This window comes from Dichotomopilus funicola (genome assembly GCF_033296635.1).
Source record: "Dichotomopilus funicola strain CBS 141.50 unplaced genomic scaffold C8A04scaffold_14, whole genome shotgun sequence".
Taxonomy (NCBI): domain Eukaryota; kingdom Fungi; phylum Ascomycota; class Sordariomycetes; order Sordariales; family Chaetomiaceae; genus Dichotomopilus; species Dichotomopilus funicola.
In genome coordinates, this window is record NW_026944035.1 from 293,898 (window position 1) to 320,352 (window position 26,455).

The following is a 26,455-nucleotide window of genomic DNA, read 5'->3' on the forward strand; positions in this document are numbered from 1 at the left end:
GAGTTTTCAGAGTTAAGACGAACAGATGGAGCTGGCGGAGAGCAGTGATGCAACAACTAGTTGTTTCTTCGTTTCAACTTCTGGCGGAGAAGGGTGGCGCCCAACCAACAAACAGCCACAGGCCAATCCAATTGGACGAGTGTTTCCGAGATGGGCAGACAAGGCTAGCTGGGCCCCCTCGGCGTCATAGGCAGAACCAAAAAAGCAAACAGATGTTTGCCTGAGCGGTGGGCAGAAGAAGGAAGGCTTCTTCAATCCAGCGCCTGCGCGAGCCTCACATCATTGTTGGTTCGAAACTCGATCTGGCCCTTTTTGTGACCAAAAGGCCTGCTTTTTTTGCCCGCCATGGAGCTTCTTAGAGGCGCCTACAATCTCCTACCCCGCAAACCTTGGGGGTCTTCTTCCCACCGCTCGCGATCAGATCAAGCAGTTCTTAGCACCAAGACAGCTGCGACACTTTTGTGTGCAGCGTGCTCACCACACGTGCAAACGGGCCATGACACGCCGTCGGAGCTTCCATACTACGGCTTGAGCCCGCCGGTTTATCCATCCCGTAAAGCGTTTTGTTTCATTCTGTATCCTGTCCCATTCTCTCCGTTTCACCATAACCAGAAGCAAAGTTCATGATATTAACACGCCCCCAAAGCACCCGGCCATGGCACCAGCAACGACCGCTGGTCCGCCGCCTACGGCCACGCCCGGGCTCTAGTTTCGCGTATGACAGTCGAAGAGAAAGTCAACGTAACGCGCGGTTGGCCGGGCCCTTGCGTTGGCAACACGGGTGAAGTACCCCGTCTCGGTCTCCCGTCGCTCTGTTTCGCCGACGGACCCTCGGGCATCCGCGGCCAAGAGTTCGTCTCGGCTTTCCCGGCTGGCATCCACCTCGCCGCGACGTTTGATCGGGACTTGATGTACCGGTACGGTCAGGCGCTCGGTGCTGAGTACTATGGGAAGGGGATTAATGTGGCTTTGGGTCCGGTTGCGGGCCCGCTTGGCCGGGTTGTGCGCGGGGGGAGGAATTGGGAGGGGTTGAGTAATGATCCGTATCTTGCTGGTGTTGGGATGGGTGCTATCACACGCGGGATTCAGGAGGCCGGGGTGATCGCTACGCCGAAACACTGGCTGTTCAACGAGCAGGAGTTCCGGCGGCGGTGGACGGCCAACGACGGTGAAGCCATTAGCGCCAATGTCGATGATCGGACCTTGCACGAGTTGTATGCCTTTCCCTTCATGGACGCGCTGCGCGAGGGTGCCGGAGCCGTGATGTGCAGCTACCAGCGCGCGAACCACTCGTACGCGTGCCAAAACTCGAAGCTGCTAAACGGGATTCTCAAGACAGAGCTGGGGTTTGAAGGGTTTGTCGTCAGCGACTGGGACGGACAGATGTCCGGCGTCGCGTCGGCCAATGCCGGGTTGGATATAGTCATGCCCAACGCCGGGTTTTGGGGCGTGAATTTGCTCGAGGCTGTCCATAACGGATCGGTCAGCGACCAGCGCATCACGGACATGGCTACGCGTCTGTTGGCACCGTGGTACTACCTCAAACAAGACAACGCCTACCCGCCCCCGGCGATCTACGACAACCTGCAGCCGCATTTCCCCGTCGACGTCCAGGGTGACCACGCCGCGCTGATCGAAGAGATTGGTGCAGCCGGCACGGTGCTGGTGAAGAATGTCAACCGCACCCTCCCGCTGAAGAAACCCAAGTTTCTCTGCGTGTTTGGCTACGACGCGACGGTTAAAGCTGACCCGTGGACGAACCGCGACCGGTACAGCGGCGGGTACGATGAGAATTTTGGATGGAACACCTTCAACGGGACTCTCATCACCGCCGGCGGGTCGGGGGGAAGCACACCGCCGTATGTGGTGTCTCCTTTTGAGGCGTTGCAGGCACGGGTGAGGAAGGATCGGGGAGTGCTGCGGTGGGATTTCTACTCGGAGGATCCTACGAGATATGTCAATGCGGAGGCGTGTTTGGTGTTTGTGAATGCGTATGCGTCGGAGAGTTTTGACCGGACGAGCTTGACGGATGAGTTTGGTGACCGGTTGGTGCTGAATGTCGCTTCGTGGTGTCGGAATACCATTGTCGTGGTCCATTCTGCTGGTAAGTCCAGCCGTTTACCCTGTAACTCTTTTAACTCACTAACAACACAACCAGGCATCCGCCTCGTAACCCCCTGGATCACCCACCCCAACGTAACAGCAACCCTCTTCGCCGGTCTGCCAGGCCAAGAATCCGGCACCTCCCTAGTCTCCCTCCTCTACGGCGACCGCAACCCGTCCGGCCGACTCCCCTACACCATCGCCCACTCCGAATCCGACTACGGCGCCGTGCTCAACTCAACCGTCTCTGACGCGCCCTTCCCCGACCAAAATTTCACGGAGGGGTTGTACATCGACTATCGGTATTTCGATCGGCACGGTATTGAACCGTTGTTTCCGTTTGGGTTTGGGTTGTCGTATACTACTTTTGCGTATGCTCATCTAACCATTTCCCCTACGGGCAACTACACACCGCCATCCTCGGCATCCTCGGCATCCTCAGCCTCATCATCCTCCTCTTCTCCAGTGGTGATCACAGCCCCAGAATACCCCTCCCCATCCATCCCCATCACCCAAGGCGGCCACCCCTCCCTCTGGGACGTCCTCATCATCGTCCGGTGCACAGTTTCCAACACGGGGGATGTCGAAGGTGCAGAGTCAGCTCAGTTATACCTCGGCGTGCCGGGTAGCACTCGTCCAACTGCAACTCACACAACCCACGGAGCCGATGCAGAGCCCGAGTCAAGCGCTGCCGGGTCAGAGTTGGGCGGTGTAGAAGAACCAGAATTAGGTGCTGTGGAATCACCAATCCGTGTCCTCCGCGGCTTCACAAAAATAGGCCCGTTAGTCCCCGGCCAAACACGCGAGGCAGTGTTTGAGTTGACGCGGAGGGATTTGAGTATTTGGGATGTGGAGAGGCAGATATGGCGGTTGCAGAGGGGGGGGTATAAGGTTTGGGTGGGGGGGAGTAGTCGGGATTTGAGGGTTGGGGGGGAGTTGGTTGTTAGAGATGAGTAGGGAGTTGTGTGGTGTCTAGGGAAGAGAAGAGGTGAAAAGGAAGGAGGCTTGTTCGCACAGACTTTGGCTGGCTCGCATATGGCAGCCCGTTGCGGTCCGAAACGGCCCGGGACGGTTTGCAATGGACCGATCGGCTGAACCACCTCACTTGCATGGTTGGATCGATGAGAGTAGTAATAAAGTAATAGATGTATTACATATCGTCATTAAAGGCGCCTGGATAGCTTCCCCATACCCATGCTAACCGCAGGCTACTTACTTACCTACACTGATACACTACTCAAACATCTTGCCGTCTCACTTCCTTGTCCTCGGCACATACCGCGCACGACACCCTCGACTTGGTAACGATCAATCACTCCGTCTTCATCCACAGCCCATCCCCATCCTTCTCCTCCCCCTCCTCCCCCTCACCCTCCTCAGTCTCATCCTCCACATCCATCCCCCAATCCCTCCACCCCTCTCCCCTAACCCAACTAATCCCCTTCCTCCACGCCCCCTCCTTAACCGCCTTCGCATCCCTCTCATAAACAACCCCGGTAACCATCAAAGCAGCCACAAACACCCACACATCCCCGCCCCGCATCCCCCTCCACCACCGTCTCTTGACCCCAACCTTCCACAAACTCTCCACGCTCACCTTCGCACTGGACAAAAACACCCCGCGACTCCCGCGCCGACCGTGCTGCAGCAACGCCCACAACCCGGCCACAAACCCGCCGACGAAAAACCGCTGCGTTGGCAAGAAAGTGCGCGGCAGCCAGGTCTGGAAGAAACAGACCGACGACCAGGCCGTGGCCATGGAACCCGTCAGGAAACCGGCCATGCGCAGGGCGTTGGAGAGGAGTTGGCGGAGGGTGGAGAGCGGGAAGTGGTAGAGGGCTGAGAGGCGCGGGAGCAGGAGGGCGGAGTAGATGATGACGAGGAGGCGGGTTAAGGGAGGGAAGGAGCGCAGCCAGAAGGTGAGGAATGTGCGGGTGCAGGACGGGTCGGAGGGGTGGAGGGCGGCGCAGGAGAGGGAGTTGATGAGGGGGTGGGCGCCGGAGGTGAGGGGGGAGATTGGGGCCAGAGAGACCGGGAGGATGTCTTCTTTTTGGGGGAAGAGAGTGGGGGAGATGAAGGCTCTGATGTGAGGCGTTAGCAGCGTGAAGTGGATTAAGGGGGTCTTAGTAGGACTTACGGCCAGCTGAGCCGGGCCATCTGCGCGAGACTATCGGCGATTTGGCCTGCTTGGGGCCACTTCAACCCGGCCGGGAACGTGTCCGGCTTAGCCTGGAGGTAGGCGGTCGAATTCTTGAAGACAAAGTTGCTCCAGAACTAGATTTGCTCCGTTAGAAGTCATCTCATCAACCTTCCATCCATCTCTGCGGTCCCATAGTGAAAAAGAGCACTCACCGAAGGAAAACAGTCCCTATCAAAGACCAACGCATGGAACAACTGCCCAAACGCCAACGGCTGCAGCATCCAGCTCCCCCACCACGCCGGCCGCGCCCTCATCGTATCAGGCTTGCCATTGACGCCCTTCTCCCAGCCCCACAGCATCCCGTTATCCTCCGCGCAGTTCCACCCAAACTCGAGCGCGCGGAACACCGTGTACAGCGTAATCGTCACGCGCAGCTGGCTTGACGGGTACACACCGAGTGCGAGGCCGGCCAGCGAGGCGCCGACAGCAGGCGCGTAGGGGGACGTCAATGTCCGGGCAGCCCGGGGGTTGCGCGAGCAAAACGGCGCTGCGGACGGGTCGAGGAGGTGCGCACGAAGGCGGTTGAAGAAGCGGAAGAGGATGCGGTAGAGCAGGAGGATGGTACTGAGGGATAGCGAGAGGCGTAGCGTGGGGGATTTGTGGAGGGGTTGTTTCTTGCCAGCCGTTGCTGGGGGACTGTCGTCTTGTTAGCTGTTGTCCACAGGCAAGATAATAGAAGACGAGAACAAAACATACTCCTTCTTCCCCAACACCCGCCCCGACACAACCCCCCACAACTTCATCAACGCCCCCGTGGCCACAAACACCCTCAACGAATGCCGTACCGCCCTCGCATTATAATCATCCTCCCCCCTGACCATCGCCGCTCTCCTCTCCCTCTCTTCCACCCCAGTCCCCGTCCTCTTCCTTCCTTCTGGACCCCTCTCACCCCCAGTCTCCTTCCCACTCCCAGCCCCAGCCCGCCTCCTAACACCCCCCTTCCCCTTCCCTTTCCCTTTCCCAGCAGAAGCAGCCGTAGAAGACGACCCCCCAATAATTTTCTCCACACTCTCCACCGTCGGCGCGCGCTTTTTCAGAGCACGCGACCGCGAAATGACATATTTGTGCAGTGTCGCATACTCGCGGGCCGAGATAGTATAGCGTAGGGCGTTGCGCAGGATGGGGTCCGTTGTGCTGCGGGCTGTTGGAGCTGCTGATGATTTCGATGACGATGACGGGCCACCACTGGCCGAGGGACCCGGTGGAGCGGGCATTTTCGGGTGTGTCTTTGTGTGTTGTTTCGTTTTTCTGTTGTGTTGCAGTTACTTAATTCGAGGTATGAGGTCTCTGTGTCGATTCCGGCGCTGCGCTGCGTTGTTCTCAGTCGCGATAGCGCGGGCGGGCTGATTGAGGAGCAGAGACAATCCCCTGTTTATGTGCTGTGCTGTGACGAAATCGAGCGCGTCCGATTAATTGACTGCAGGATTGCGACGCGAGAGCTCCGAAAGAGCGCGAGCAGACCGTAGAATCATACCCCCCAAGTCGACTTGCAATTTAAAAATCTCCTGCGCGTCACAGAATCTGTCTCTTAGATACGCGCGATCTTGAGGAACAGAAACGTGGTGAAATTGTCGAACGCGAGATTGATGGTTCTAGGTTAAAGTCAGCTCTGACGCTCCAAAGCTGGGGAAAGTGCACGGAAATGGGGGACAAGCGGAGTTCCATTGCGGGTCAATCCCGCTGCGTGCATTGACGAGGGCCACCTGCCCATGTGCGTGCGACATGAGAAAAGCCTCGGTTCTGAGCTCGGCCAAGACCATCTGAAGGTCCCTTCCCCACACGGCCACACCTGCTTCGTTTGGCTGCATCCTGCACCCAGTGTGGTTCTTCCCAGCATCCACTTCTCCACGATTATCATCAGCTTTCAGAACACACGTGCATGCTAACGCTCCGGAGTGGTGTGGGATTTCGGATTACTAAAGACAAGAGAAGTCCCTTCATGACGCATTGCCGTTCTGGGGGATGCTATGGTTGGGTGAAAAGCTTGCGATTGGTATTAAGACTAATCATTTCCCTCATTCCCGACAAGTAACAGCACACCATCAAGCAGGCCCATACCCCTCCCATTTTCCACCTAATGGGATATATAACCCTTTACAAGATTCTATCATCACAAGTCCACCTCCCCATGTCCCCAGCCCTTACACTTAGACTCTGTGATGAGTGCTGCTCTGAAATCCCCAACACAAAAATCCTGTATCCCAAACCGCGACTCCAAAACGTCAGGCCAGAAAAGCTGAAGCGTCCGTCGTCATGGTGTTCATCTCACGGCACCCTTGCAGGGTACTCCCCCAGAAGCGACTTAAACATCGGTCACCAATGCTGGCGAACAGTGCTATCAATCAACCTCTCACCTTCGAAATCCCTAAGCGAAACCCAATAGAGATCGCCCGGGACGCGGAAGGGGCGAGAGATAGGAAAAACACAAACCAATACATAAACACGCCCTCGCCGTCCCACCGTTCCGCTCTAGCCCGCCCTGAAGTGAGGGCGGGCGATTTTATATAACCGTGCGACTCCAAACGCAATGCAAAATGCGAAGCAAGACCTAGGAAAGGTGTATCGGCTCCGCGAAAACCGCAGAGGCAAGCAAGTTGGCAAAAAGGGTGCAAAAGCCCGCAACACGCCAACAAAGGGGCCCATCCCCGTGGTAAATAGGTCAAACCCAGTAGACCTCCCAATCAACAACAACCAAACGCCTCCAAATCATCATCAAGTCGTAAAAAGTAAATCAGTAACACCCGCAACCAAGACTGACCGGGCTTAGGCACTGGAAGTAGCCGAAGCTGGCTGCGACCAGGTGTGGACGAGGTACGGAAGATCACCGGGAAATACCTCCTCTCTGAAACCCAGGTTGTTGACCCAGAAATCTTCCATGTGTCCCACGATCAGCGGAACCGTCGATTTCTCGACGCGTTCCTGATAGACCCTCAGCTTAGGATCCGAGGTCTTGTCCAAAACCGCTTGACGCCTAGCCTCGCGCTCAGCGATGATCTGGGCGATGATGGACTGCCGAGCCTTCGGGCCGAGCTCGCCAGATAGCTTAGCGAGGCTGGGGTGCTCCAAAATCTGCTTTAGGAGCTCGAATGGCAGATTCAAGAGGATCCGTGAGAGGATCGTGTCGTTGGTCGTAGGAGGGCGAGGTTGCTGTCCGTTCTTGGCCGGCGACATGTCCCCAAACTTGAGTTGGGACAACCGTATGCCTGCTGACGGCGCGCGCGAGTTGCGCGGCATCTGAGTCTGGCTAAGGGAAGACTGCCTGCTATGCAGTCCACCCGATGTTCCATTGGCAATGGCGGGTGCATTGGGGCTGAGAGTCACGGCCGCGGAGGGTGGGAAGCGGGAGAAGCCGTAGTCGCCAGCCTGAGCGTCGAGCACGAAGTCGGTGGGGAAGTTGTGAACAATAAAACCGAGAACCTGCTCCAAGAACTCCGAAATACCAAACGCATCGTCCCGGGGTGATACGGCCACGATCCGGGAAACAAACTTGGCCGCGGATTCAATCGTGTTCCAAAAGATTAAGCGGCTGGCACGGTGGATGGCCACAGAACGCACCCACGGAAGCTGCAGGTAGCGAGCGGTCGCAATGTAGCTAAGTGCCGTCTTGAGGTCGTCTCCGACATCTCGAAGGGCCAATTCCGTGGGCAGAATACCATCGGCGAGGCTCCAGCCGTAAAGAGTGCGAAGAGAAAACCAAAACGTATCCGACCGCAGGTATTCGTCGTTGGCGTCGAGGTAGATGATGCTTCCCGGCATCGAACCCTGGGTCTTCATGACTCCGGCGAGAACAGGGCTACGGGAGAAGATGAAACGGTGGCCGGGAGTCCTTAGAGCGCGGTGCAGCTGTCGATAGTTGGGATGATCCTGGAATTCTTGGCTATCAGAGAAGCGAACCTCGAGGACGCAGTCGTTGAAGGTAGCGTCCGAAATGCCGTGTCGGAGAAAGGACAAGGCCTCGTCTTGGTCGCACAGGCTCTGATACGCTGCGGCCGATGGCGAGGCAGCGGGCACCGTGCCATTCATCGGAGGGTTCAGTCCAGGCGGAGGCATGGTCGTTTGCCCGGCCGATGGAACGGGGTGGGCTGGATTGCCATTAGGGGCACCGTACGTGTTGTAACCATGATCCTCTGCTTGCCCCGATGAATGCGAACCATGGAAGCTATGGGGTGTAGGTGGGCCATGGTGGTTCATATGGTTCGGGGGAAATCCATCGACGACGGGAGAGACAAGAACCGGGCGACCATAGGCGTCAACAGCGGGCGGGGGGTAAGGAAGTAGGCCCGGAGGAGGACCAAAGGCAGCGCTGGTACGAGGGGCAGGCGAGGACGTGTTGGAGTCGTGGAAACCGTTAAATCCCAAGCTCCCGTTACTAGGGTGAGGCTGGTGGAATGCCGGTCGGTTAACGAATGCGGGGGGTGGTGGGGCCATAATGGGACCTTCAGGAATCGGGCCAGATGCGCTCATGGGCTCGGATGCCGGGTTGGGGAGCCCCGGTGGTCGAGTACGGGTAGTCGGGAGCATGCGACGATCGGGGAATGTAGACGAAATGGTCGGGGTGTCTGCCATGGTGCTCGTTAGTCGGCATTTCACACCCTCGAGAGGGAAAATGGGGAACTTTGGGGGAATCTTGAGGACGAGGATTGAGAAGGGAAACTGAGGATGCGGGTAGATATGGGGAAAGGCTCGGGGCCAACTCGGGAGGGGGGAATTAATGAGGAATTCGTACCTTTGTCAAGCTCTTCCTGTGCCGGGGCAGGTGCCATCTGCTCTGCCGTGGTGACAATGCGAGCAGGAGCAGCGGGGGGAGTTGAAGCATCGGCCTCTTTTGTGGGGCTTGGGCCATGCGATGTCGAGGTTCCGTTCAAATGATCCCGGCTTTGTTTTTGCACATCCGGTGCTGCCTTCTGCTCATTGGGACGTGTTCCATTCTGTGGCTTTATCAAGGAATAGGGAATAGCAGGCGGAGGGGCCGGCGGTTTATTCGCAGGCCGCTGAGGAAAGTTGAGGGGCAGCACAGGGACGACAACTCGATTGGGGGGCCGAACTGCGGCGGTCTTGGCGTTGGCCGAGTTGCCTCCGACTCCATTGACAGGCGCCATGATTGTGAGATGAGTTGCTGAAAGAAGATTCGTCGACGGCAGCCGTAGGCGGTGTGGTGTTCTTTGGGAATGGTAAAAAGGAGTGTCGTGGTGGAAATGAATGTTGGACCACGGTCGGAGAAGAAGGAGAAGTGGAATCAGGAAGCCCGATCACTTGGCGGTTTTCACGGAACTTGAAGCAGTGCGACGCGCGCAGCCTTTCCCTGTTTGCTTGTTGAACGTTAGCACGTGGTAATCGCAGGGAGAACAGAGACAACGAACAATACCGTCCGATCGCTTCAGGTTGGCGACGGCAAGGAATAGTTCCGCAGGGCGGCTTGGTGGTTCTGCCAGTTTCGTTGTCGCCAGCAGAACTTCAAACTTCAAAACTGCGGGTTGTTCGAGGCGCAAGCAAGAACAGGGAGTTCGGCGCTGCACAGACCACAAAGCGACGAAAGCCAAATTTTTTGACGTTTTCCCCGCCGAAAAAAATGCACTGGTTCCTGATTGGGCTACCTCGCGTGTGGGGAATTTCCCTGCTGGTGAACTGGGTGACTGGCCCGTGCGTCGACCTGCCTGGCCTTCCAGTCTCTTCGGTCAATGATGAACCTCTCCATGGTTTTGGCCCCCTTCTCGGGGTTAAGTGACTTGCCATGACAAACTCCTCCACACTTTGTGTTTGCCAACTCATGATCTTTCCCGTCACTTGGTTGCCTATTTCCGAGAAGCATATATTTTTCCCAGGACGGTTTTGCTTCTGCCTTCTGTTTTTCTTCAATGAGTCAACCAGCATAGCTGCCAAACATTCCGTGTTCCCCATCCACGGATGCCTACCAATCTGGAAAGTTTACATCTGCCTAGCTTCCAAGTAAATCACACATCACAATGGCACTGCTTTGTCACGGCAAGGCTTCTCTACCGTCATCCTACTTTTCTTCAATTTGCCAGTTTGCGGATCTTTTTACATTCTTTACCCTTCTGATGTCCCTACCCCGCCTTGTTCTATCTTTGCCCTAAGTTTTATTACCGAGTGGTGTATTTCCCACCTTTGAGCCGGGACTCAAGTTGGGACCTCAGGCAAGCTTTCTGGCCCATCTTCAATCCCTGTCGGCTGCTTCGGCATTCAACGTCACTGCGGGGGAGGGGCAACCCCGCCGCTAAGAATCGATCCGGGCCGATCCGACACCACCCAACTCGGTCCCGACTCATCAACAACAGAGCCACACATTACCTATCCAGATGTTGCGATCCGTACACTGTGCTTACCTTGGGCGCCTAGGCGTATGGGATCAACGAAATCTCTACGACGGCTTGCGATGGCTAGCAGTGACTCTGTTCGTTTATACCTTGTAGGAATAGTAACCCCGTCGCTACCTTTGCAAATTGTTCCATCCAGGAAAAAAAGACGAAGAATCTGAAGAAGCCCCCCCAGGACTGACACCACCCGGACTCGAAGCCGACCCAAACCGTGGACCCTGATCAAGGACCCCATACCGCTCCTCTCGCCCTTTCCCCTTATCCGACGGTTCCGCCGCTATCCCCGCCAGATACGTGACCTCATACTCGTTATTCTCATGTGCATCATCCTCATTCAACGGCGGCGGCCTTCGATAAGGGTAATTCGGCACCGGCTCCCCATCCTTCCACAACTCATGAACCACACCATCCCGCCGGACACCCCCCTCCAGCGGTCTGTTCATCAGCTTCCTCGTCCCCGAAACAACCGCACATTTCGAATCCCCCAACGCCCGCCGTTGCCAATGCCACGGCCCATCCGCTACAGCAAACCTCTGATCCGCAGTCCCCAATCTCTGCCCATACCGATTCATCACCACACTATCCGCCATCAACACCCCTCCTCCTCCTCCTCCCCCCATAGTGTGTTGTTCCCCCCCATACCCAAGCCGCGATCCGCCCACCTGCTGCCGCATACCCACACACCTCTCCCCCTGACACTCCGCCATCCCAATAACACACCGCGAATGCAACCTATTCCTCACCGACTCCCCACACGTCCCACACTCCCAGTACACCGGATCCACAAACCGTGGCGAAGTATAAAGTCCCCCGACTGTACGAACCAGTTGTTTCGCCCTGTAACTACCCCCGACAGCTCCCGGGAAGAGAGCGCAGTTGACGCATTGCTGGTGGCGACAGTTCATGTTGTGGCAGGTGGTGTATGAGGTCCCCGCGTCGTCGTCACCATGGCGGTTGCCACCACCACCGCCGCCTGAGCGATGTTGTTGTCCCTCCCGACCGGTATAAAACCCCACAGCACCGTCTCCAATAAACGCACTCGTATATTCCCCCCACGCATACCCCCCTCCCATAGCTGGCGAAGCCGAAGCCGAGGGACGAGGAAAAGAAGCAGGGTAGAGAAGGGAAGGAGGTTCAGCGTGAAACACCATCCCAATAGGATCAAAAACCTCGCGCTCTGCGCAAACACAGCACAACCAGCGATTTGTCTGGGCCCTGAAGGGGACGCCGGTGCCGATGCCGACGCCGACGCTGGACGGTGGTTGTTGTTGTTGATGGGAGATGTACGGTGGATGATTGCCATAGCTAGGGCCTGCGGTGGCAGGCTGGTGGCGTGGAAAGGCACTCGCTGGGAGGATGCGGGGGGATGGGAGGCCGTTGGTTGGGAAGGTTAGGAGGGTGCGGGTTTCGGTAACGGGAACGGGAGCGGGATGGGAGGTGAGGGTTGTGCGGGTGTTGGTGAGGGCTGTTGATGTTGATGTTGTTGGGGTTGTTTTTGTTGGCCCCATTGCGGATGGGGGTGTTGGAGGTGAGTGGGAGAACGCAGAGATGGATGGGGTGGATGGGTTTCCTGGGCCTACCATTGTTACGATGCTCGGGAGTGGTGATGCGGTGTTTGGTGGTCGGTAGGCCATTTTGAGGGATCTGATTAACGGGGATTTAAAGATTGTCGAGTCTCGAGTGTAAGTCTGGTGGGGTTTTGACTCGTCACAGATCGATGGGCGAAGTCATGAGGTGCAAGATTTGATCCGAAACAACGTACTGCCCGAGTTCTGGATCACGAACTGAGACGCGGGGAGACGTAACCGGGTTTTATAGATGGGACGAAATACTAACGACCTGAGAAGAGGTGGGTCGCACAGGGTGTCGAGGACGACATAGGAGGAGGGGTGTGTGCCCACGGCTGAAAGAAAGGAAAATATCGCTCGGAATGACGACAGCGCGAGGATAACGTTCCGGGAATGCCAGCCTTCCCATCCGACTACCCTCACGGCACCGCCCACGTGTATCTCCTCCGACCACCGGCGGTACGGATAACTTCCCACGTTTTCTTGAGCTTCGGCACGGCCGGTATGAAGGCGGAACTGCCAAACGGCCAAACGGCCAAACGGATTTGCCGCGGCCGGCGACATGACTGCGGGATTGACCGTCGCACCGCTGCAGTGTGCCGTACCAGGGCACGCAAGCGCCTCTCGGAATCTTGGTTTTGGGCTGACTTTTTGTTAGTCTTTGTCAAACGCTCTCGGGGAATTACAGAGGGCGTCTAGTGTGGCACCGCATTCCTCCGGATGCCTTGGAATGGGCTTAGAATGGGGAAGGCGGAGTCAAGGCTGGGGTTCATGGTGAGCTGCGGACTAACTAGGTAGGCCGGGTTAGCTCGTTTGCTGAGACCAAGGAACTAGAATGTCTACGTGAGACATTCCTAATTACCTCTGTATAATGCACCACAACCTCAGCCCATGTGTCCAGTAATCAAGATAAGTGATGCGGAAGCTAGATGGTGGGTTTGCAATGCGTTTGTATGGTCCGACACCCAGCAACCCCCCCTTGGCTCGTAGTTTCAGCTGGCACAAAACGCATTTTGGGGTACCACTTCTCCATGTTTCCTAGAATTTCCTTTACGAACGGGCTAATTAAACGAATTCCCAGCACAATTCTTCCTGCCTTGTCCATCTGAGTACATAGGTAATTATGGTAGCCGTTCCGGGCCTGAATCAGGAACTTTTACCTGAGTGAGCTTCCGGCCAATAACTGCACTTACATGTATCGCCATGTGCCTAGATCCCGACGAGACCGGTGCTAGGACCTGCCTACCTAGGTGTACTACTGGTGTAGCCAACATCAGTCCGTTTACAATCTGTCATTTCCGGCATGATGCAAATCCATGCAAAGACCCGGGCCACGCGACGGCGATCAACACATACGACGAGCAGCGGAAGGCTCCCGCACGCTGATCCATGCATCACGGTGTGGATAAATAGTGTGTGGCTGATATTTCGTCTTGGTATTGTCTTGTTGGTTTATTACTGCGCTGAATGGGCTCAGGAAGTGCATAGTTCATTATCGCGAGGCAAGTTTTGCCGATGCTGTTCAAGAAAATGAGGAGGCGTTGTCCGAGTCTAGGGTTGTTATCGTGAGATCGGCGTTGGGCTGATGTTGGTCTCGGAAGGTATGTCGTCGATGGATATGATGCCCGACTGTACTGGTCCGTTTGCTCGGGCCGATAAATCGTGGGACGGGTTCCGCTACCTATAGTTATTTATCAACGAGAGGGTTAAGCCTCGTACGGCTCGCCCATAACGGCTCTAGGAACAAGTAAGTATTGGATCACAGGGTCAAACCAAGGACACCGGTCTTGCTAAAAGTACAAGTTGTAATTACACTACCTAACACTTGCTCACCCCAGACCTAAGACAAACCCTACATGTAACTGGCTGGTATCCCCCTCAAAACCTCACCCACAGTTCAACACATCCTCAAAAGCCATGCCCAAGGGCACACCGACAGCCCCTCACCAGCCCACTCAATCCCGGACACGCCTCCGACCGCAACCGTCGCTCATCCATCTTTTCTTTTATCTCCTGTGGCAGAATCAGATGATTCTGCTTCATAATCCTAACAATGCACCCCCGAAGATACTGCCCGCAGCCCACGTGGCATCCCAGAAACTCTGGGCCGTCCGGGATATGCAGTCGGGCAATTTTAATGTCGAGAATCTTGTTGGCGAACGTGTTGACGCTCTCGTGGTATTCCGAGGCCCTGGACGCCGGGGTAGGGTAACCAACCTCGACCGCGTCGAGTCCAGCGAGGAGAGAGTCGAGTTGGATTTGGAGACACAAGTGAGAGTACTCGGCCGCGATGGTCTTGGAGATGAAAGGATTCTTCTTGTTGTCGTAGACGTGGCAGTGCCCAGAACTATTCTTGTGACTCTCTAGGTAGGACACGACTTGCGTAATCGTGCCGAGTATGCGTTCGATGGTCACCAAGCGGAGTTGGGGGATGGAATCTTCGTTGGTGGGGTGTCAGTTTAATAGTAGCATAATTACATACTAAGTACCATGGGTGACTCCAGATTCACTCTGGATTAGGAAGTAGGTTGACATACCGATGATGGGACGGGGCAGGTCCGGGTTGAGGGACCACAGTCTGCCACGGCTATCCCGAAGATTGCCATTTTGGTCAATCGTGGCCTTATGGGCGGCGCGAAACAGCACCCCGAGAAACAAGTGGGCGTCACCAAAGACCCAGTTGATGAAGAGCAGCTTTTCATCGTCGACGCTGTCATGATGGGCGCAAATATACCGGTCAAGGTGAATCAACCTGTGGAGTCAAAGTCGGTCAACGTCGGTTCCATCTCTTCCATCGTCTCACTAAGAGAAACAAGGAAAACACCAAAAACAGGAAAGACTCACCAATCCTTCAAATGTGAAGCCAACACCCCCCAACACTGATACATCTCCACAACCTGAGCCACATTATACAACAACTTCATCGCCGGCGCCCTCTCAACCTTCGAAAACAGCCCATGCATCAACCAGAGCACCACCTCAAAGCCAGCCGCATCATACGGCTGCTTGACCTGCGTCAGGTCCAGCACCGGCGGGGGTTCTTGATCTTCTTCGCTCTTTCTGGCCTTTTCTTTTTTAACTGGCATCTGAGCAGCAAACTGAGCAAAGATATCGCGCCACACCAGCGACGCATCCTCCATCGGCTCCTTCTGGACGTCGTAGCCACGGACTTCGCCGGACCGATCGCAGATGACGAGGCGGATGTCGGCTTCGCAAGGGTAGCAGGGTGCGAATTGGGTTGCGATGTTGCTGTCCTCATCGTTGTTGTTATTGTCGTTGCTGCTGGTATCGGTCTGCTTGTTCTTGTTGGCGATGTTGTCCTTGTTGACGTTGTCCTTGTTGACGTTGTCCTTGTTGGCGTTGATGGCGTCAAGAACTGCATCAGCAGCAGCATCGGGACAACCAAGGACTAGGGCGCCGGCAGCCCCGAGAATGTGGTTTCCGAGACCACGCGCACCGCCGGCACTGCTAAGGCTGTCAGTCAAATTCGTCCGAATCCCAACTTTACCGCGGCCACTGCCACCGCAAATATCCTTCTGAACGTACCGAGCACCTCTTTCGTGGATCCCACAGATCTCGCCCCCCACCGCCCAGGGTGCGTTGTCGTTTTTAGCTGAGGAGTTGGCCTCGGACTTGGCCTGACTCCCAGCCACTGGGACGGCGTCGAGGCGGGGGTTCAAAGGGGCGCTCGTGCTGGGGTTGAAATTGGAGTTCGACATCTTGATGGTAAGTTGTCGCGGATTGTCTTTTGTTCTTTTTCGATTTTTTTCCCCACCCCCGTGTATTGGTGGGATGGTGATGCTACAAGATAGAAAGAAAGAAGGAAAGAAAAGGGAAAAAGCAATCGAAGAAAGCTAAAGAGTAGAAACTGATCTTATTCCTTTGATCAGCGATGCCGAAGGAATAAGAAGTTCCAAAGAGGTTCAGGCTGGCCCGCGACTGTGGTGGTTGTGAAGTGTAATCAGCAAAAATTGCTGAATTGGGGAAGAAGAAGGAAGCCAAGCGGGTTTTCAAAGGAATGGATTTATGTTTGTGATTCTGCTCATGGCGGAGAACACCAGCCGCAGGGCTAATGCCCTTCATGATGCTTAGTCGTGATGGTTGGTCTCCGCCTGTTGCGGCTGGACCAAGTTGAGCCGCAATGTCCTGTCTGGGGATGCCTCTGGGATAAGTACAAAGCGCCGGTAGACTCCGGATTCCCCGGTGGATAAGACACTGATGGCCATAAACCTCGTGTTCTTCTATCAAAGGTAGTTTGTGGCCAAGGGAGCAGTGATCGGTGAGAGACTAGATAATCGTTAGATATTTGAAAGCCTCACACCAAGCATAAGCATTCTATGGACTCTAAAGGCCTCAAGCTTGGAGTTCGGACGTTGAAATCGGCTGTTCTTGCATGTTAACTGGATGGCGTGTGCTGCAAGACGATCCCTTATTCCAAAATTAACCAAGATCTTGTCCCAGAGATTACGCGGTTGTAGACGAAGTCATGGTAAAGAAAGTTTGTAACTGAGCATGACATCCCTTGCGTCTTGATCGAATTGTATGAAATTGTATCTAAATAACTCAACTCGAATTGGATTGTGGTTTGCTTGCCTACTCCAACGATGCCCCCTCTCATATTCGTTACTAACTAACCCCTTTTCCATGTTACAAGCCCAGATGTTGTGAATTAACCTGTTCTTCGAGCAACAAGTAGGCAAGTGCTAGTACTTGTTCGGCCTTTGTTCGGAGATTGGATTCATGTTCATCTACCCTAATAGCAGCTCGCAACGTTCCCCTTTATGAAGTGAAAGACGTGGAAGAAAGACCACTTTACCGGCCCCGGACCTACAAACCTTCGTCAAAGCGCCCATGATAACCAGATCTTCACTTGATGCCCCTTGTAATATCTTCTCGGGGGGTATCCTTTCAAGCAACAAGTAACTGTTCACACCTTAGCTATACAAGCCCATACCCCAGCCGTCAGTGGAATGCTGTTTTCAAATCATGGGGAAGTATCCCGCGCTAAGTCATGTCAACCCTCAAAGCAGGCAAGGGTAATGGAGAGAAATTAGTCGCAGTCAGAATAGGGGGAAATTACTTGAACAACAAATGGAATATATTCACGGTATTACTTTACGTAGATTTCCCGTAGTTCCCGCTCTCTCCTACTCCTTTCCATATTCCTTCCCTGGCCATGCCCGTGTTTGATCATGTTTCCATCCATGTCTCTGTTGGAACATGTCTTCAGAAGTGGCAATTTCTTTTACCCTTCTTCGGGCTCCCCTCGAAGGCAGTCCCTCCTTCCCTACTCTCCATCTCACTTCTCACACCTGATATGGTCCTAAATGAATATCCTCTGATCCATCGCCATGCAATCTTCAATTACAAATTGACATACACACCAAAAGTCCCAAAAGAAATGCAAGCTGCCCCTCTCAACCCTCGCCAGATTCTAGTCTGTTCCATCCCGTGGGCGAGGGCGAGAGAAAAAGACATCAATGCTGCAACGCAGGGGTATAGAACGCCTGACCCATGTCTTGTGATGAGTCCTGTGTAAATGTGATGCCAATCCGGAAATACCACTGTGAATGCTGCCGAAATGCTGCCGAATGCCGGAAAGAACAAAAAAATGAAAATAGGAAGATTATCACTTGCGCCACTGGCACAGTGCCTGAAAGAAATCGTGTAGCGAAAAGAGTTCCTGCTCGCCAGTCGCGTAATGGCTGTCGTCAGATCAACTTTTCGAGCCTGGGTTGCCGAAATGGAGCCGGTTAGACCATCTTTTTTACTCCTTTGAGCTCAACGACGGCGGCTGCTGAACAACCACCCCTTCCAGCCTCCTTCTCTGATTGACTGAGGCTTCTCCATGCCCTCGTCCGTGTCCAAGTCGAGGCGGTACCGCACCACACTACCCCGGTCATCCTCGAAACCGACCCGCCGCTTGCTCTGAGGAACAAAGCAGTCTGGCACCACGTGCCGCATCACCCAACCACGGACCCCTTTGCTTGCCGCGTCAATGGCGGCATACTCAAGTCTCCTTGTTCGGTCACTGGTCCAGTAGTGTGTCGTTTGGGGCGGCAGCTGGTGCGACTGTGAATCACAGCGTAGGGCGTAGGTGGCTGTGGAAGTGGAATCCTTGGGGTTGCGGTCGTCGGCCATGAGTCCCGGTTCGACTAGCGCGGGATCTGAGGAGGTGAAGTGCGGGAAATAAAAGTACGAGACTGGTTGCTGGGGCTGGGATGAGTGTGATCGGGATGTGCCTGGAGGAGAGACGGTGTGGAGGGCGCTCCGGGGACGGTGTGATACGGGTGCTAACTTTGGAGACCGGCGGTTTGGTGGCCGGGTGCGGCGCTGCCGTGCGGAGGAAAAAGAGGCAGGTGACGATGTCCTAGGTTGAGATGATAATGTTTCACGCGTGATGATCGATTCGTAACCGGAGTCCTGCCGACGCATTGCGCCAGCCATGGGCTCGCACTCCTCCTCTTTGGCGTCGACTACCGTGGGTGGCGGGCGCACAGTGATGGGTTTGTTCTCAATAGGCCGGGATGGTGCCTCTGGTTCGGGCAAATCGTTGTCCTGAAAACTATGGTACGTTGAGTCGGATAACGCCATACTGACCCGCGAGTCTGGGCGGTCGATGGCCGTGAGGTGTATTAAGTGGGACATGGCGGCCATTGTGTCGTGCCGGACTTGAGACTAGGAGCATCACAACCGGCGCAAGTCGGCGAAGTCGTCAAAAAAGGCCAACCGGCAAAACGAAAAGAATAATCTAGAAGAGAGTGTGGGAAAACCGCCGGTTCTTTAATTCGGTCAAGCTTGTGGGGAGGGCATGGAACAAAATTTGACTCTCGGCGCAGGGTGAGCCCCTTCCGGGAAGTTGCGGTCAAGTAACCGCTCCCCTCTCTCTCGGGTGTAAACAACCGGGTGGATATCGTCGGGGCCGCGCTGTGAAGTTCCAGACGCTCGCCACCGGGTTTGCTGCAAGTTTGCGAATAGAGTGCGCCAATGAGAAATGTCCGCGATGGGGAGCCAGCCCCCAACTTGCACGTCGTCCAGACCGAGCCAGGAACACACCAACCACGCTGTTGCCGCACCTGCAGGTCCGTTCTGTTCAAGTCATGCAGTTAAACCTGGGTTGCTGCAACTCTCATCAAGCATGAAATAGGCCTGCGGGTCCCAAATGGAACATGAAACTGCGGGAATAAGAAGCCACACACAGAGCCGCAGAAACTCGAAATAAACCAGTTTGTGGCCGACCCAAAATTCTGGACCGGCACGTTTTTCAGGGGGCTTTTTCAAGAGTTATCGATCTTCAGAAAGCAGAACCTGAAGACCCACCAACTGTAGTCGCTTCGAGTTGGAGACACTCGAGGTGCTGAGACAGGAAAACCTTGCGTTCTCGTGATTTCCCCAGAAATTGTTGAGGTTGCCCGCTAAACAGGCGGTCAGCACAGGCTTAAGTTGACTGTTTGGGAACAGTAAGTGGAGATGCCAAGCGGTGAGTTGAGATGGTTTTCTGGCGGACCCCACTCGAGAACCCCACGTGGAGCATGAGGGGCGGTCGAGATCAACTTTCATGTTGCGGTGCAAGAGGGGAAGACACAAAGTCGGAAACGGGGAAATTGAAGAAAGGAGAACATATTGGCGAAGAAGATAAAATTTAAGGTGGGCGTCATGAAAAAGATTTTGTTGATTCAGGGACAACTAACTTACCAATGTTTTTGATGGGGCTTGATACTTCTTGTCGGATTCTTGATTTGTGTACCGCGGGGCAGAGACAACCCGGTCCGATGTCGCTGATTTTCAATGAAGACGGGACAGGCCGCTGTCAAAGGCGGGGAACAAAACCCGTGCCTGGACTGGGAGAAAACGGGCCGACGAGGGCTTGGTGGCGGTAGTGGACCCGCGAGGGGTTATGTTAGTTGTTAGTTGATCGCACACCGAATATTAGTTTTGATCAATCCGGAAATCGAGGAAGGAAAAGCGGTGGGCGTAGCCGGGGCTGTCGTGTTCATATTTGACATAAGTCGGTTTGAGATCTCGACATGCTCTCCCAGAAACGCCGTCATGTGAACCACGCTGTCTGAAAAGGGCGTGGGGAGGCTATGGCAATCGCAAACTCGATCCTCGGCCGATCACAGTCGGCGCGGACCCTATTTTTGCCCAGCATGTGCCGCCTCGGAGGCTTTCATAGCCAGACTCAGCGGGCAAAACTGAGGCGGGACAACTGTCGCACAGTGGCACGGCGGACGCACATGTCAAACAGTGCAACTTCCGCCATAGGTAGCAGCGGAAGCCGCATCCGAAGCTAAAACTACTCAGGCCACCGTCGCGGTTCTTTCCTTTCCTTTTCACTACAAGTGCCCACGGCGCACCTTGCCTCCCAAGCCTCTGCTGTTGTGCCTGCCTGCGATGGAAACCTGGCCCCACCACCCTCCTTCCAAGTTCGGAATCAAGTAGCCAATCAGAGACAAGCAGCCGACAATGTGTGCCCAACGAAGGTTCGGCACAAGTCGAAGCCCACACAGCCTCCCGCACCTTCCAACCGGCTCCCGAGCCGCGGTTCTTGGCGGTTTGTGATTTCCGGTCACCTGCTGACGGCTATTCGTGCCTGGGATGATTTGAGAGCTCAAGTTCCCAACCAACGAGCCAACATTCCCCTTTCCCAAGCACCGCACCCCCGAGTTGCACAACGTCCCCGCCGACGGTCACCACATTCCAGTCCCACACGCGGTTTCTTTCTCATGCCGAACGCAGGTTTTTGATTGGGTCATAGAATTGGTGGTGCTCGCCGAGATGGTAAACGAACCTCGTCCAACACGAAAATGGCCAAACAAGTATACGTGCATCAACGTCTCCCCTGGATCTCCCGTTCTTTGGTTCAACAGAACATCGGCAGGACAAACAATCCCACGCAGCCTTCCATCGATGCCGGTAACTAGATATTTCGAGGCGCGCCGGGCTTCAAACTGAGCGACCTCTCAAAAGTTCATTGTCGAAATATTGGACATATTTAGCAAAGAACCATCTGTACTACAAGTTAGACAGGACAAAGGCATTGTTTCTCAGCTAGCACGCAGCCAAAGTCTTTGTTGCTACTAGGTTGCGATATTTACATTGACTGAAACTTCTTGCATATTTAAAGCCCTGAAGCTCCCATCGAGAGATGTAAAGTCAATCAAATCAATTCCAACGCCCCATTACACCTTCGCCCGGAGCGTATCATTTTATCGGATAGGTAGAGGTAAACTCACATTGACACCCAAATACGCTAAACACCCAGACGTTTCACCGCTCCCCCGAGTTTTTCTGTAGCTATGGCTCCTCCCCTCGCCGCGGCAATTGTCAATCGATTGACGGGCTTTTACCAAGCCCGTTTCGCCCAACGAGAATCAATGCGACTCCAGCAAGAAGCCATCGACTTCTACCAGAACGTAAAAGACGCAGTAGATATTGCCGCAATCGACTCCCTGACCCTTCAAGAAAGAATCGAAGATCTCGACTTCAGTCTCGCTGCCTTCCACGAACTTACCGTCGGTATCCATCAAGCCATTGACCTCTGGGACTCCCTCCCGCCCAAGGAAACGGCAGGAGTTAACCTCCCGTGGCCAAAGTTTCCCAGGCCACCACCACCAACCGTTGAATCCCCACCCCCACCACCAAACCCACCCCTCCAGTCACTTCCCAACGCACCGGTATTAGCAGACCCCAAGGTAAGCAACGGCGCCCGCTGGCAGGCACAGTGGGCAGAGTGGCTCGAGGCACGCACCCTGGATCCCGCAGACCTCGTGTGGTTCCCGACCCAGGAGGAACCATTCTACAGCCAGGTGCAGGAGGCGCTGGGTACTTGTGAGGAGCGCAAGGTGCAGGTAGTACGAGATGCCAAGTTCCAGAAGTTCTGGAAGGCTAATCGACCGTGGGGTCGTTCGGGCGAGGGTGAGGAGGGTAAGAGTGTTTGGACACAACCTGCGCGGGATCCTGAGGTGTTGAATGGGGAGGTGTCACCAAGGACGGTGCCGAAGTGAGGTGGGCGTTGTTGAGGTGGGAGTGGCATTTATTTCCCTTTCGACGAGGGCAAGGATAGGCTCAAGATCCAATCGGGGAATGTGTAGGTAACCCGTCGAAATGGTACGCTCAACACTGGGAGCTGGTATTAAATTTCAGAGGTAAGTCATGACAAAAGTAAATCAGTGCTTTTTGATAGTATTCAATTCAATCATAAGATTAGGTATTATCTAAGTTTTGACTTGTTGCCCACCACTTCCGGGCTCTAACGGGGTTGTACCGGACTAATCTACAAAATAAGAAGGATACAGTAACTAAAAAAGCCAACCTCTTATCCCATTATCCTCATTTAATACCCAAAATGCCACATTTCATTGTGGCTCAAAATGTCTACATAGTGCAAACAAAGTGCAGACCATCTTTTGTGTACCATATCAGAACTTAAAATGGTGAAATCCAAAAAGCTCACCGCCGAACCCTATCCCCATCCGGAAGGATAGCGGTCGGCGGTTACGAAAATCTTTCCGGTGAAAGATTTTTCTTCGCTGGCCTGGGATTCGAACCCATTTTTACGACGGAATTGGCGTGGTGCTCCTCCCAATGCCGCTGCGCCAAACCGGTGTTTAACGTCAATTGGGAGGAGCTGGTGACTGTGGGAGTTGGAAAGGGGGTATATGAAGGGAGGGAGGGAAGGTGCAAGAATGGGGACAGGTCCAGGGCCATTGAGGTTGGAGATTCTGAAGATGCCTGGGAACCAAGGCTTGGGTGCTGTCTTTGTGAGTGCTTGGGGCGAAACCCCATACCAAGACTTCCGAGCATTACCTTATGAGATAAAAAGACAGGCGAGCTCACTAAGAGCTTCAAATCGTTCAATCATCTTCGCTGTTTCATTATCCTCCGCCCTAGCGCCCTGGGCATGTTCGATTTCTGCTGCCCGTACGATTGGGACTGGCGGAGGAATCGTGTAAATACACACCGAGGGGACGGAGGGAAGGGTTCCGTTTCCGGATTCGGACACTTACATCCAGGAACCCAAATCGAGGTCGGCTTGCTAGTCTCCAACAAGACTTGTAATTCCTTTGCAGTATAAAATCAGAGGGACTCAGAGACAAAATTGAGTCTGACTTGCCTGCTTATTGCTGACCTCTGATCTCCACAACGAACGGAACTGTGAAACCCGCGAAACAACAATGACGGCGGTCACGGTGCTTCTCGGGCTGCTCGCTACAGGGGCGCTAGCCCTGGAGAACGGTGTGGGCAAACTCCCAGTTCTCGGGTTCAACAGTGAGTGAGCTATTCGCATACCGAGACCAACAGACATGTATGCGCATCGAGCTGACAATGCTTAGCATGGAATCTGTACGGGTGTGATTACACTGCCGACATTCTGTTAGAACAGGCCCAAGCTATCGTTGACCATGGGCTTCTCGACGCTGGGTACAATGTAAGGTTCCGAAACTTGACCCAAGACCATAAGCTGATCCGTTTCGTGTAGAATTTCATGCTTGACGATTGTTACAGCCTGAAGGAGCGGAACAAGAAGGGCAACATTGTCGAAGGTGAGTGAGGGCTCACATCTCAACCCCTTCTGAGCATAATACTCACACGCGTACGCAGACCCCAAAAAGTTCCCCCACGGCATGAAAGCCTTCACCACCTCTCTCTCCAAACTCGGCTTCCGCGCGGGCATCTACAGCGACGCGGGCTATCGCACCTGCGGCGGTTTCCCCGGATCATACGGCAACGAGGCGCGCGATCTTAAAACCTTCACAGACTGGGGCTTCCAGTACCTCAAGTACGACAACTGCTACATCCCCTTCGACAACGTCACGCAGGAGAACGTGTATGGCCGATACCAGCGCATGGTCGACGCCATCGCGGCGCATGCGGATAAGACCAAAACCGACCCAGTGCAACTAGCCTTGTGTGAATGGGGATGGCAGCAGCCGTGGGTATGGGGTGCCCGCCTAGGCCAGTCATGGCGAATCGGTGGTGACATCCGACCCTGGTGGTCTGCCCTCTCCTCCATCATCAACCAAGCCAGTTTCATCGCCTCCTCCACCAAGTTCTCCGCCCGCAACGACCTCGACATCCTCGAAGTCGGCAACACCGGCGTCGGCACCCCCCCGGGCAACCTAACCTTCGACGAAGCCAAATCCCACTTCACCGCCTGGGCCTTACTCAAATCCCCGCTGCTTATCAGCTCCGACATGGCCTCCGCCACGCGGGAAACCCTCTCCATCCTCGAAAACAAAGACATCCTCCGCATCCACCAGGACCCCCACGTCGGCGAGTCGGTGGTACCCTTCCGCTGGGGGTGGAATGCGGACTATACCTGGGACCCGGCGCACCCGGCGGAGTACTGGACGGGGAACTCGTCGTATGGGGTTGTGGTGATGGTGCTGAATACGCAGGATGAGACGCGGGAGATGGGGTTTAATTTGACGGAGAGTTGGGCGGTGAGGGCGGGGAGGGGGTATGAGGTGTATGATTTGTGGTCGCATACTAGGAATGGGACGGCGTATCGGAATGTGACGGTGACGGTGCCGGCGCATGGGGTGGCGGCGTTGTTGTTGAATGATGCGGGGCCGGAGCCGGAGGGGTTGGAGCCGTTTTGTGGGGGGTGGTGGCAATGCTCGTTTCCGAATGGTAAGTTGAGATGTTTTGGTAGGAGGAGTGTTGGTGTTGGTGGTTGAATGACTTGTGGCTAACATCGTGAAACAGGAACGTATTACAGCAATTAAGTGGCTTGAAAAGGTACGGTAGGTACAAACGAAGGTTGGGAATTGGTTTAATTCAAGCGGTATGTTGCATATTCAGATAATTACAGAAAATCTCCCTTCAACAACCACCCACCCCTGACTCACCAAATCTATGTACTTCCCATTTCCAACCACCCCTAAGGAGTAAACTTAGCCAGCTTAGCCACCTCCAACACAGCGTCCACAAACGCCTCCGGCTTCTCCTGCGGCAAATTATGCCCCGCATCCGGCACCTGATGATGCACCCTCACCCCCGTAAAATACTTCGCACTCTCACTCCCATCCGTCGCCGGAAAATTCCCATCCGCCAGTCCATCCAGCGTCACAGCCGGCACCGTAATCGGCGGCAACCCCCTCAACCTCCTCTCATCCTCCGCATACGCCGGATCCCCCGGCGCATACAACAACCGATGCCGATACACATGCGTAACCACACTCACATAATCCGGATTCTCAAACCCTTCCGCCGCCCGATCCAAATCCCCCTCCGTAAAATTCCACCGCGGCGAATTCCGCTCCCACACCAGTCTTGCAATATCCTTCGGGTGTCCCGCCAGCGCCGCCTCCCCGCGCGGCGTGAGGAAATAGTAGAAATACCAAAACCCGGCCTCGATCGGTACATCCAGCGGCTGCCACGCATGATCCAAATCCTGAATCAAATAACTATTCACCGACACCAACCCCGCGCAGCGCTCCGGGTGCAAAGCACACGCGACATTAGCGCCTCGACCGCCCCAGTCGTAGCCCGCCAGCACGGCGCGGGGGATGGATAGCGCGTCGAGTAACTCGATGATGTCGGCGCCGAGCGCGGCTTGTTCGCCGGAGCGCGGGGTGGTCAGGTGGAGGAAGGTGGTGGGGCCGTGGCCACGAAGGTAGGGGACGATGATGCGGTAGCCGGATGCCGCGAGGGAAGGGGCGACGTGGGTGTAGCTGTGGATGTCGTAGGGCCAGCCGTGGAGGAGGAGGACGGGGGGGCCGGTGGGGGGGCCGGTTTCGTAGTAGGCGATCTGGAGGCGGGTGGTGTTGATGTATTGGAGGGGTTCGAGGCGGGGGTTCTCTTTATTATTGGTGACTGTGGTGGTTGTGGTGGAAGGTAGGGCTAGGGTGGTCGCTGCGCAGGAGAGCGCGGCTAGAAGGGAGGTGACTCGCATGGTGATGGCAGTTGGTTTGGAGGCCCCCAACAAGTGGTTTTAGGAGTATTAGAAGCTTGATGGAGTGAGAAGGTGCATGCAGATAGGTGTCAAGAACAGAGCTGTTGCCCCCTTTATATCTGCCTTCTTCCCAAATCACGCAACGCACCAGTACCTAATTGCCCCTTTACTTCCTTGATTTCGTTCGCTAATTACTACCAAATAGTCGAGGCGAAGTCGCGATCCCAGTAACTACCTCTACCTAACAAGCGAGCCCGTTACTCAGCCTAACAGCTCGAGCCCCATAAAAGAAGTCGGTGGTTCAATTAGCCGAGCGTGCGTGGTACGTCCTTACCGATCTTGCCTTTCC

The 26,455-nt window shown here is 54.9% G+C and overlaps 9 protein-coding genes across 9 annotated transcripts; 3 read left to right on the top strand and 6 right to left on the bottom strand.

The window, feature by feature from the left end:
• Nucleotides 1-345: 345 nt before the first annotated feature.
• Nucleotides 346-3,060, top strand: C8A04DRAFT_10460 (putative beta-glucosidase M; the record flags this gene model as incomplete). Its single annotated transcript, XM_062776589.1, has 4 exons — nt 346-553; nt 647-2,104; nt 2,159-2,737; nt 2,804-3,060. 4 exons carry the CDS (start codon nt 346-348, stop codon nt 3,058-3,060), a joined length of 2,502 nt encoding a protein of 833 aa, XP_062639004.1.
• A 355-nt stretch (nt 3,061-3,415) lies between these two features.
• Nucleotides 3,416-5,517, bottom strand: C8A04DRAFT_10546 (uncharacterized protein; the record flags this gene model as incomplete). The annotated part of the gene is made up of 5 exons (XM_062776624.1): nt 3,416-4,184; nt 4,241-4,377; nt 4,456-4,939; nt 5,000-5,144; nt 5,238-5,517. The coding sequence occupies 5 exons, from the start codon at nt 5,515-5,517 to the stop codon at nt 3,416-3,418; spliced, it is 1,815 nt and encodes a 604-aa protein (XP_062639005.1).
• A 1,549-nt stretch (nt 5,518-7,066) lies between these two features.
• Nucleotides 7,067-9,402, bottom strand: C8A04DRAFT_10492 (uncharacterized protein; the record flags this gene model as incomplete). The annotated part of the gene is made up of 2 exons (XM_062776599.1): nt 7,067-8,862; nt 9,030-9,402. 2 exons carry the CDS (start codon nt 9,400-9,402, stop codon nt 7,067-7,069), a joined length of 2,169 nt encoding a protein of 722 aa, XP_062639006.1.
• Nucleotides 9,403-10,751: 1,349 nt separating this feature from the next.
• C8A04DRAFT_10542 (uncharacterized protein) lies at nt 10,752-12,146 on the bottom strand (the record flags this gene model as incomplete). The annotated part of the gene is made up of 2 exons (XM_062776622.1): nt 10,752-11,611; nt 11,678-12,146. The coding sequence occupies 2 exons, from the start codon at nt 12,144-12,146 to the stop codon at nt 10,752-10,754; spliced, it is 1,329 nt and encodes a 442-aa protein (XP_062639007.1).
• A 1,968-nt stretch (nt 12,147-14,114) lies between these two features.
• Nucleotides 14,115-15,925, bottom strand: C8A04DRAFT_26637 (uncharacterized protein; the record flags this gene model as incomplete). Its single annotated transcript, XM_062779999.1, has 4 exons — nt 14,115-14,644; nt 14,744-14,958; nt 15,051-15,671; nt 15,753-15,925. The coding sequence occupies 4 exons, from the start codon at nt 15,923-15,925 to the stop codon at nt 14,115-14,117; spliced, it is 1,539 nt and encodes a 512-aa protein (XP_062639008.1).
• Nucleotides 15,926-17,987: 2,062 nt separating this feature from the next.
• C8A04DRAFT_10506 (uncharacterized protein) lies at nt 17,988-18,863 on the bottom strand (the record flags this gene model as incomplete). Its single annotated transcript, XM_062776603.1, has 1 exon — nt 17,988-18,863. One exon carries the CDS (start codon nt 18,861-18,863, stop codon nt 17,988-17,990), a length of 876 nt encoding a protein of 291 aa, XP_062639009.1.
• Nucleotides 18,864-21,505: 2,642 nt separating this feature from the next.
• C8A04DRAFT_26639 (uncharacterized protein) lies at nt 21,506-22,213 on the top strand (the record flags this gene model as incomplete). Its single annotated transcript, XM_062780000.1, has 1 exon — nt 21,506-22,213. The coding sequence occupies one exon, from the start codon at nt 21,506-21,508 to the stop codon at nt 22,211-22,213; it is 708 nt and encodes a 235-aa protein (XP_062639010.1).
• A 1,170-nt stretch (nt 22,214-23,383) lies between these two features.
• C8A04DRAFT_26640 (putative alpha-galactosidase B) lies at nt 23,384-24,937 on the top strand (the record flags this gene model as incomplete). The annotated part of the gene is made up of 5 exons (XM_062780001.1): nt 23,384-23,477; nt 23,543-23,637; nt 23,689-23,752; nt 23,811-24,842; nt 24,918-24,937. 5 exons carry the CDS (start codon nt 23,384-23,386, stop codon nt 24,935-24,937), a joined length of 1,305 nt encoding a protein of 434 aa, XP_062639011.1.
• Nucleotides 24,938-25,092: 155 nt separating this feature from the next.
• C8A04DRAFT_26641 (Alpha/Beta hydrolase protein) lies at nt 25,093-26,106 on the bottom strand (the record flags this gene model as incomplete). Its single annotated transcript, XM_062780002.1, has 1 exon — nt 25,093-26,106. One exon carries the CDS (start codon nt 26,104-26,106, stop codon nt 25,093-25,095), a length of 1,014 nt encoding a protein of 337 aa, XP_062639012.1.
• Nucleotides 26,107-26,455: the final 349 nt, after the last annotated feature.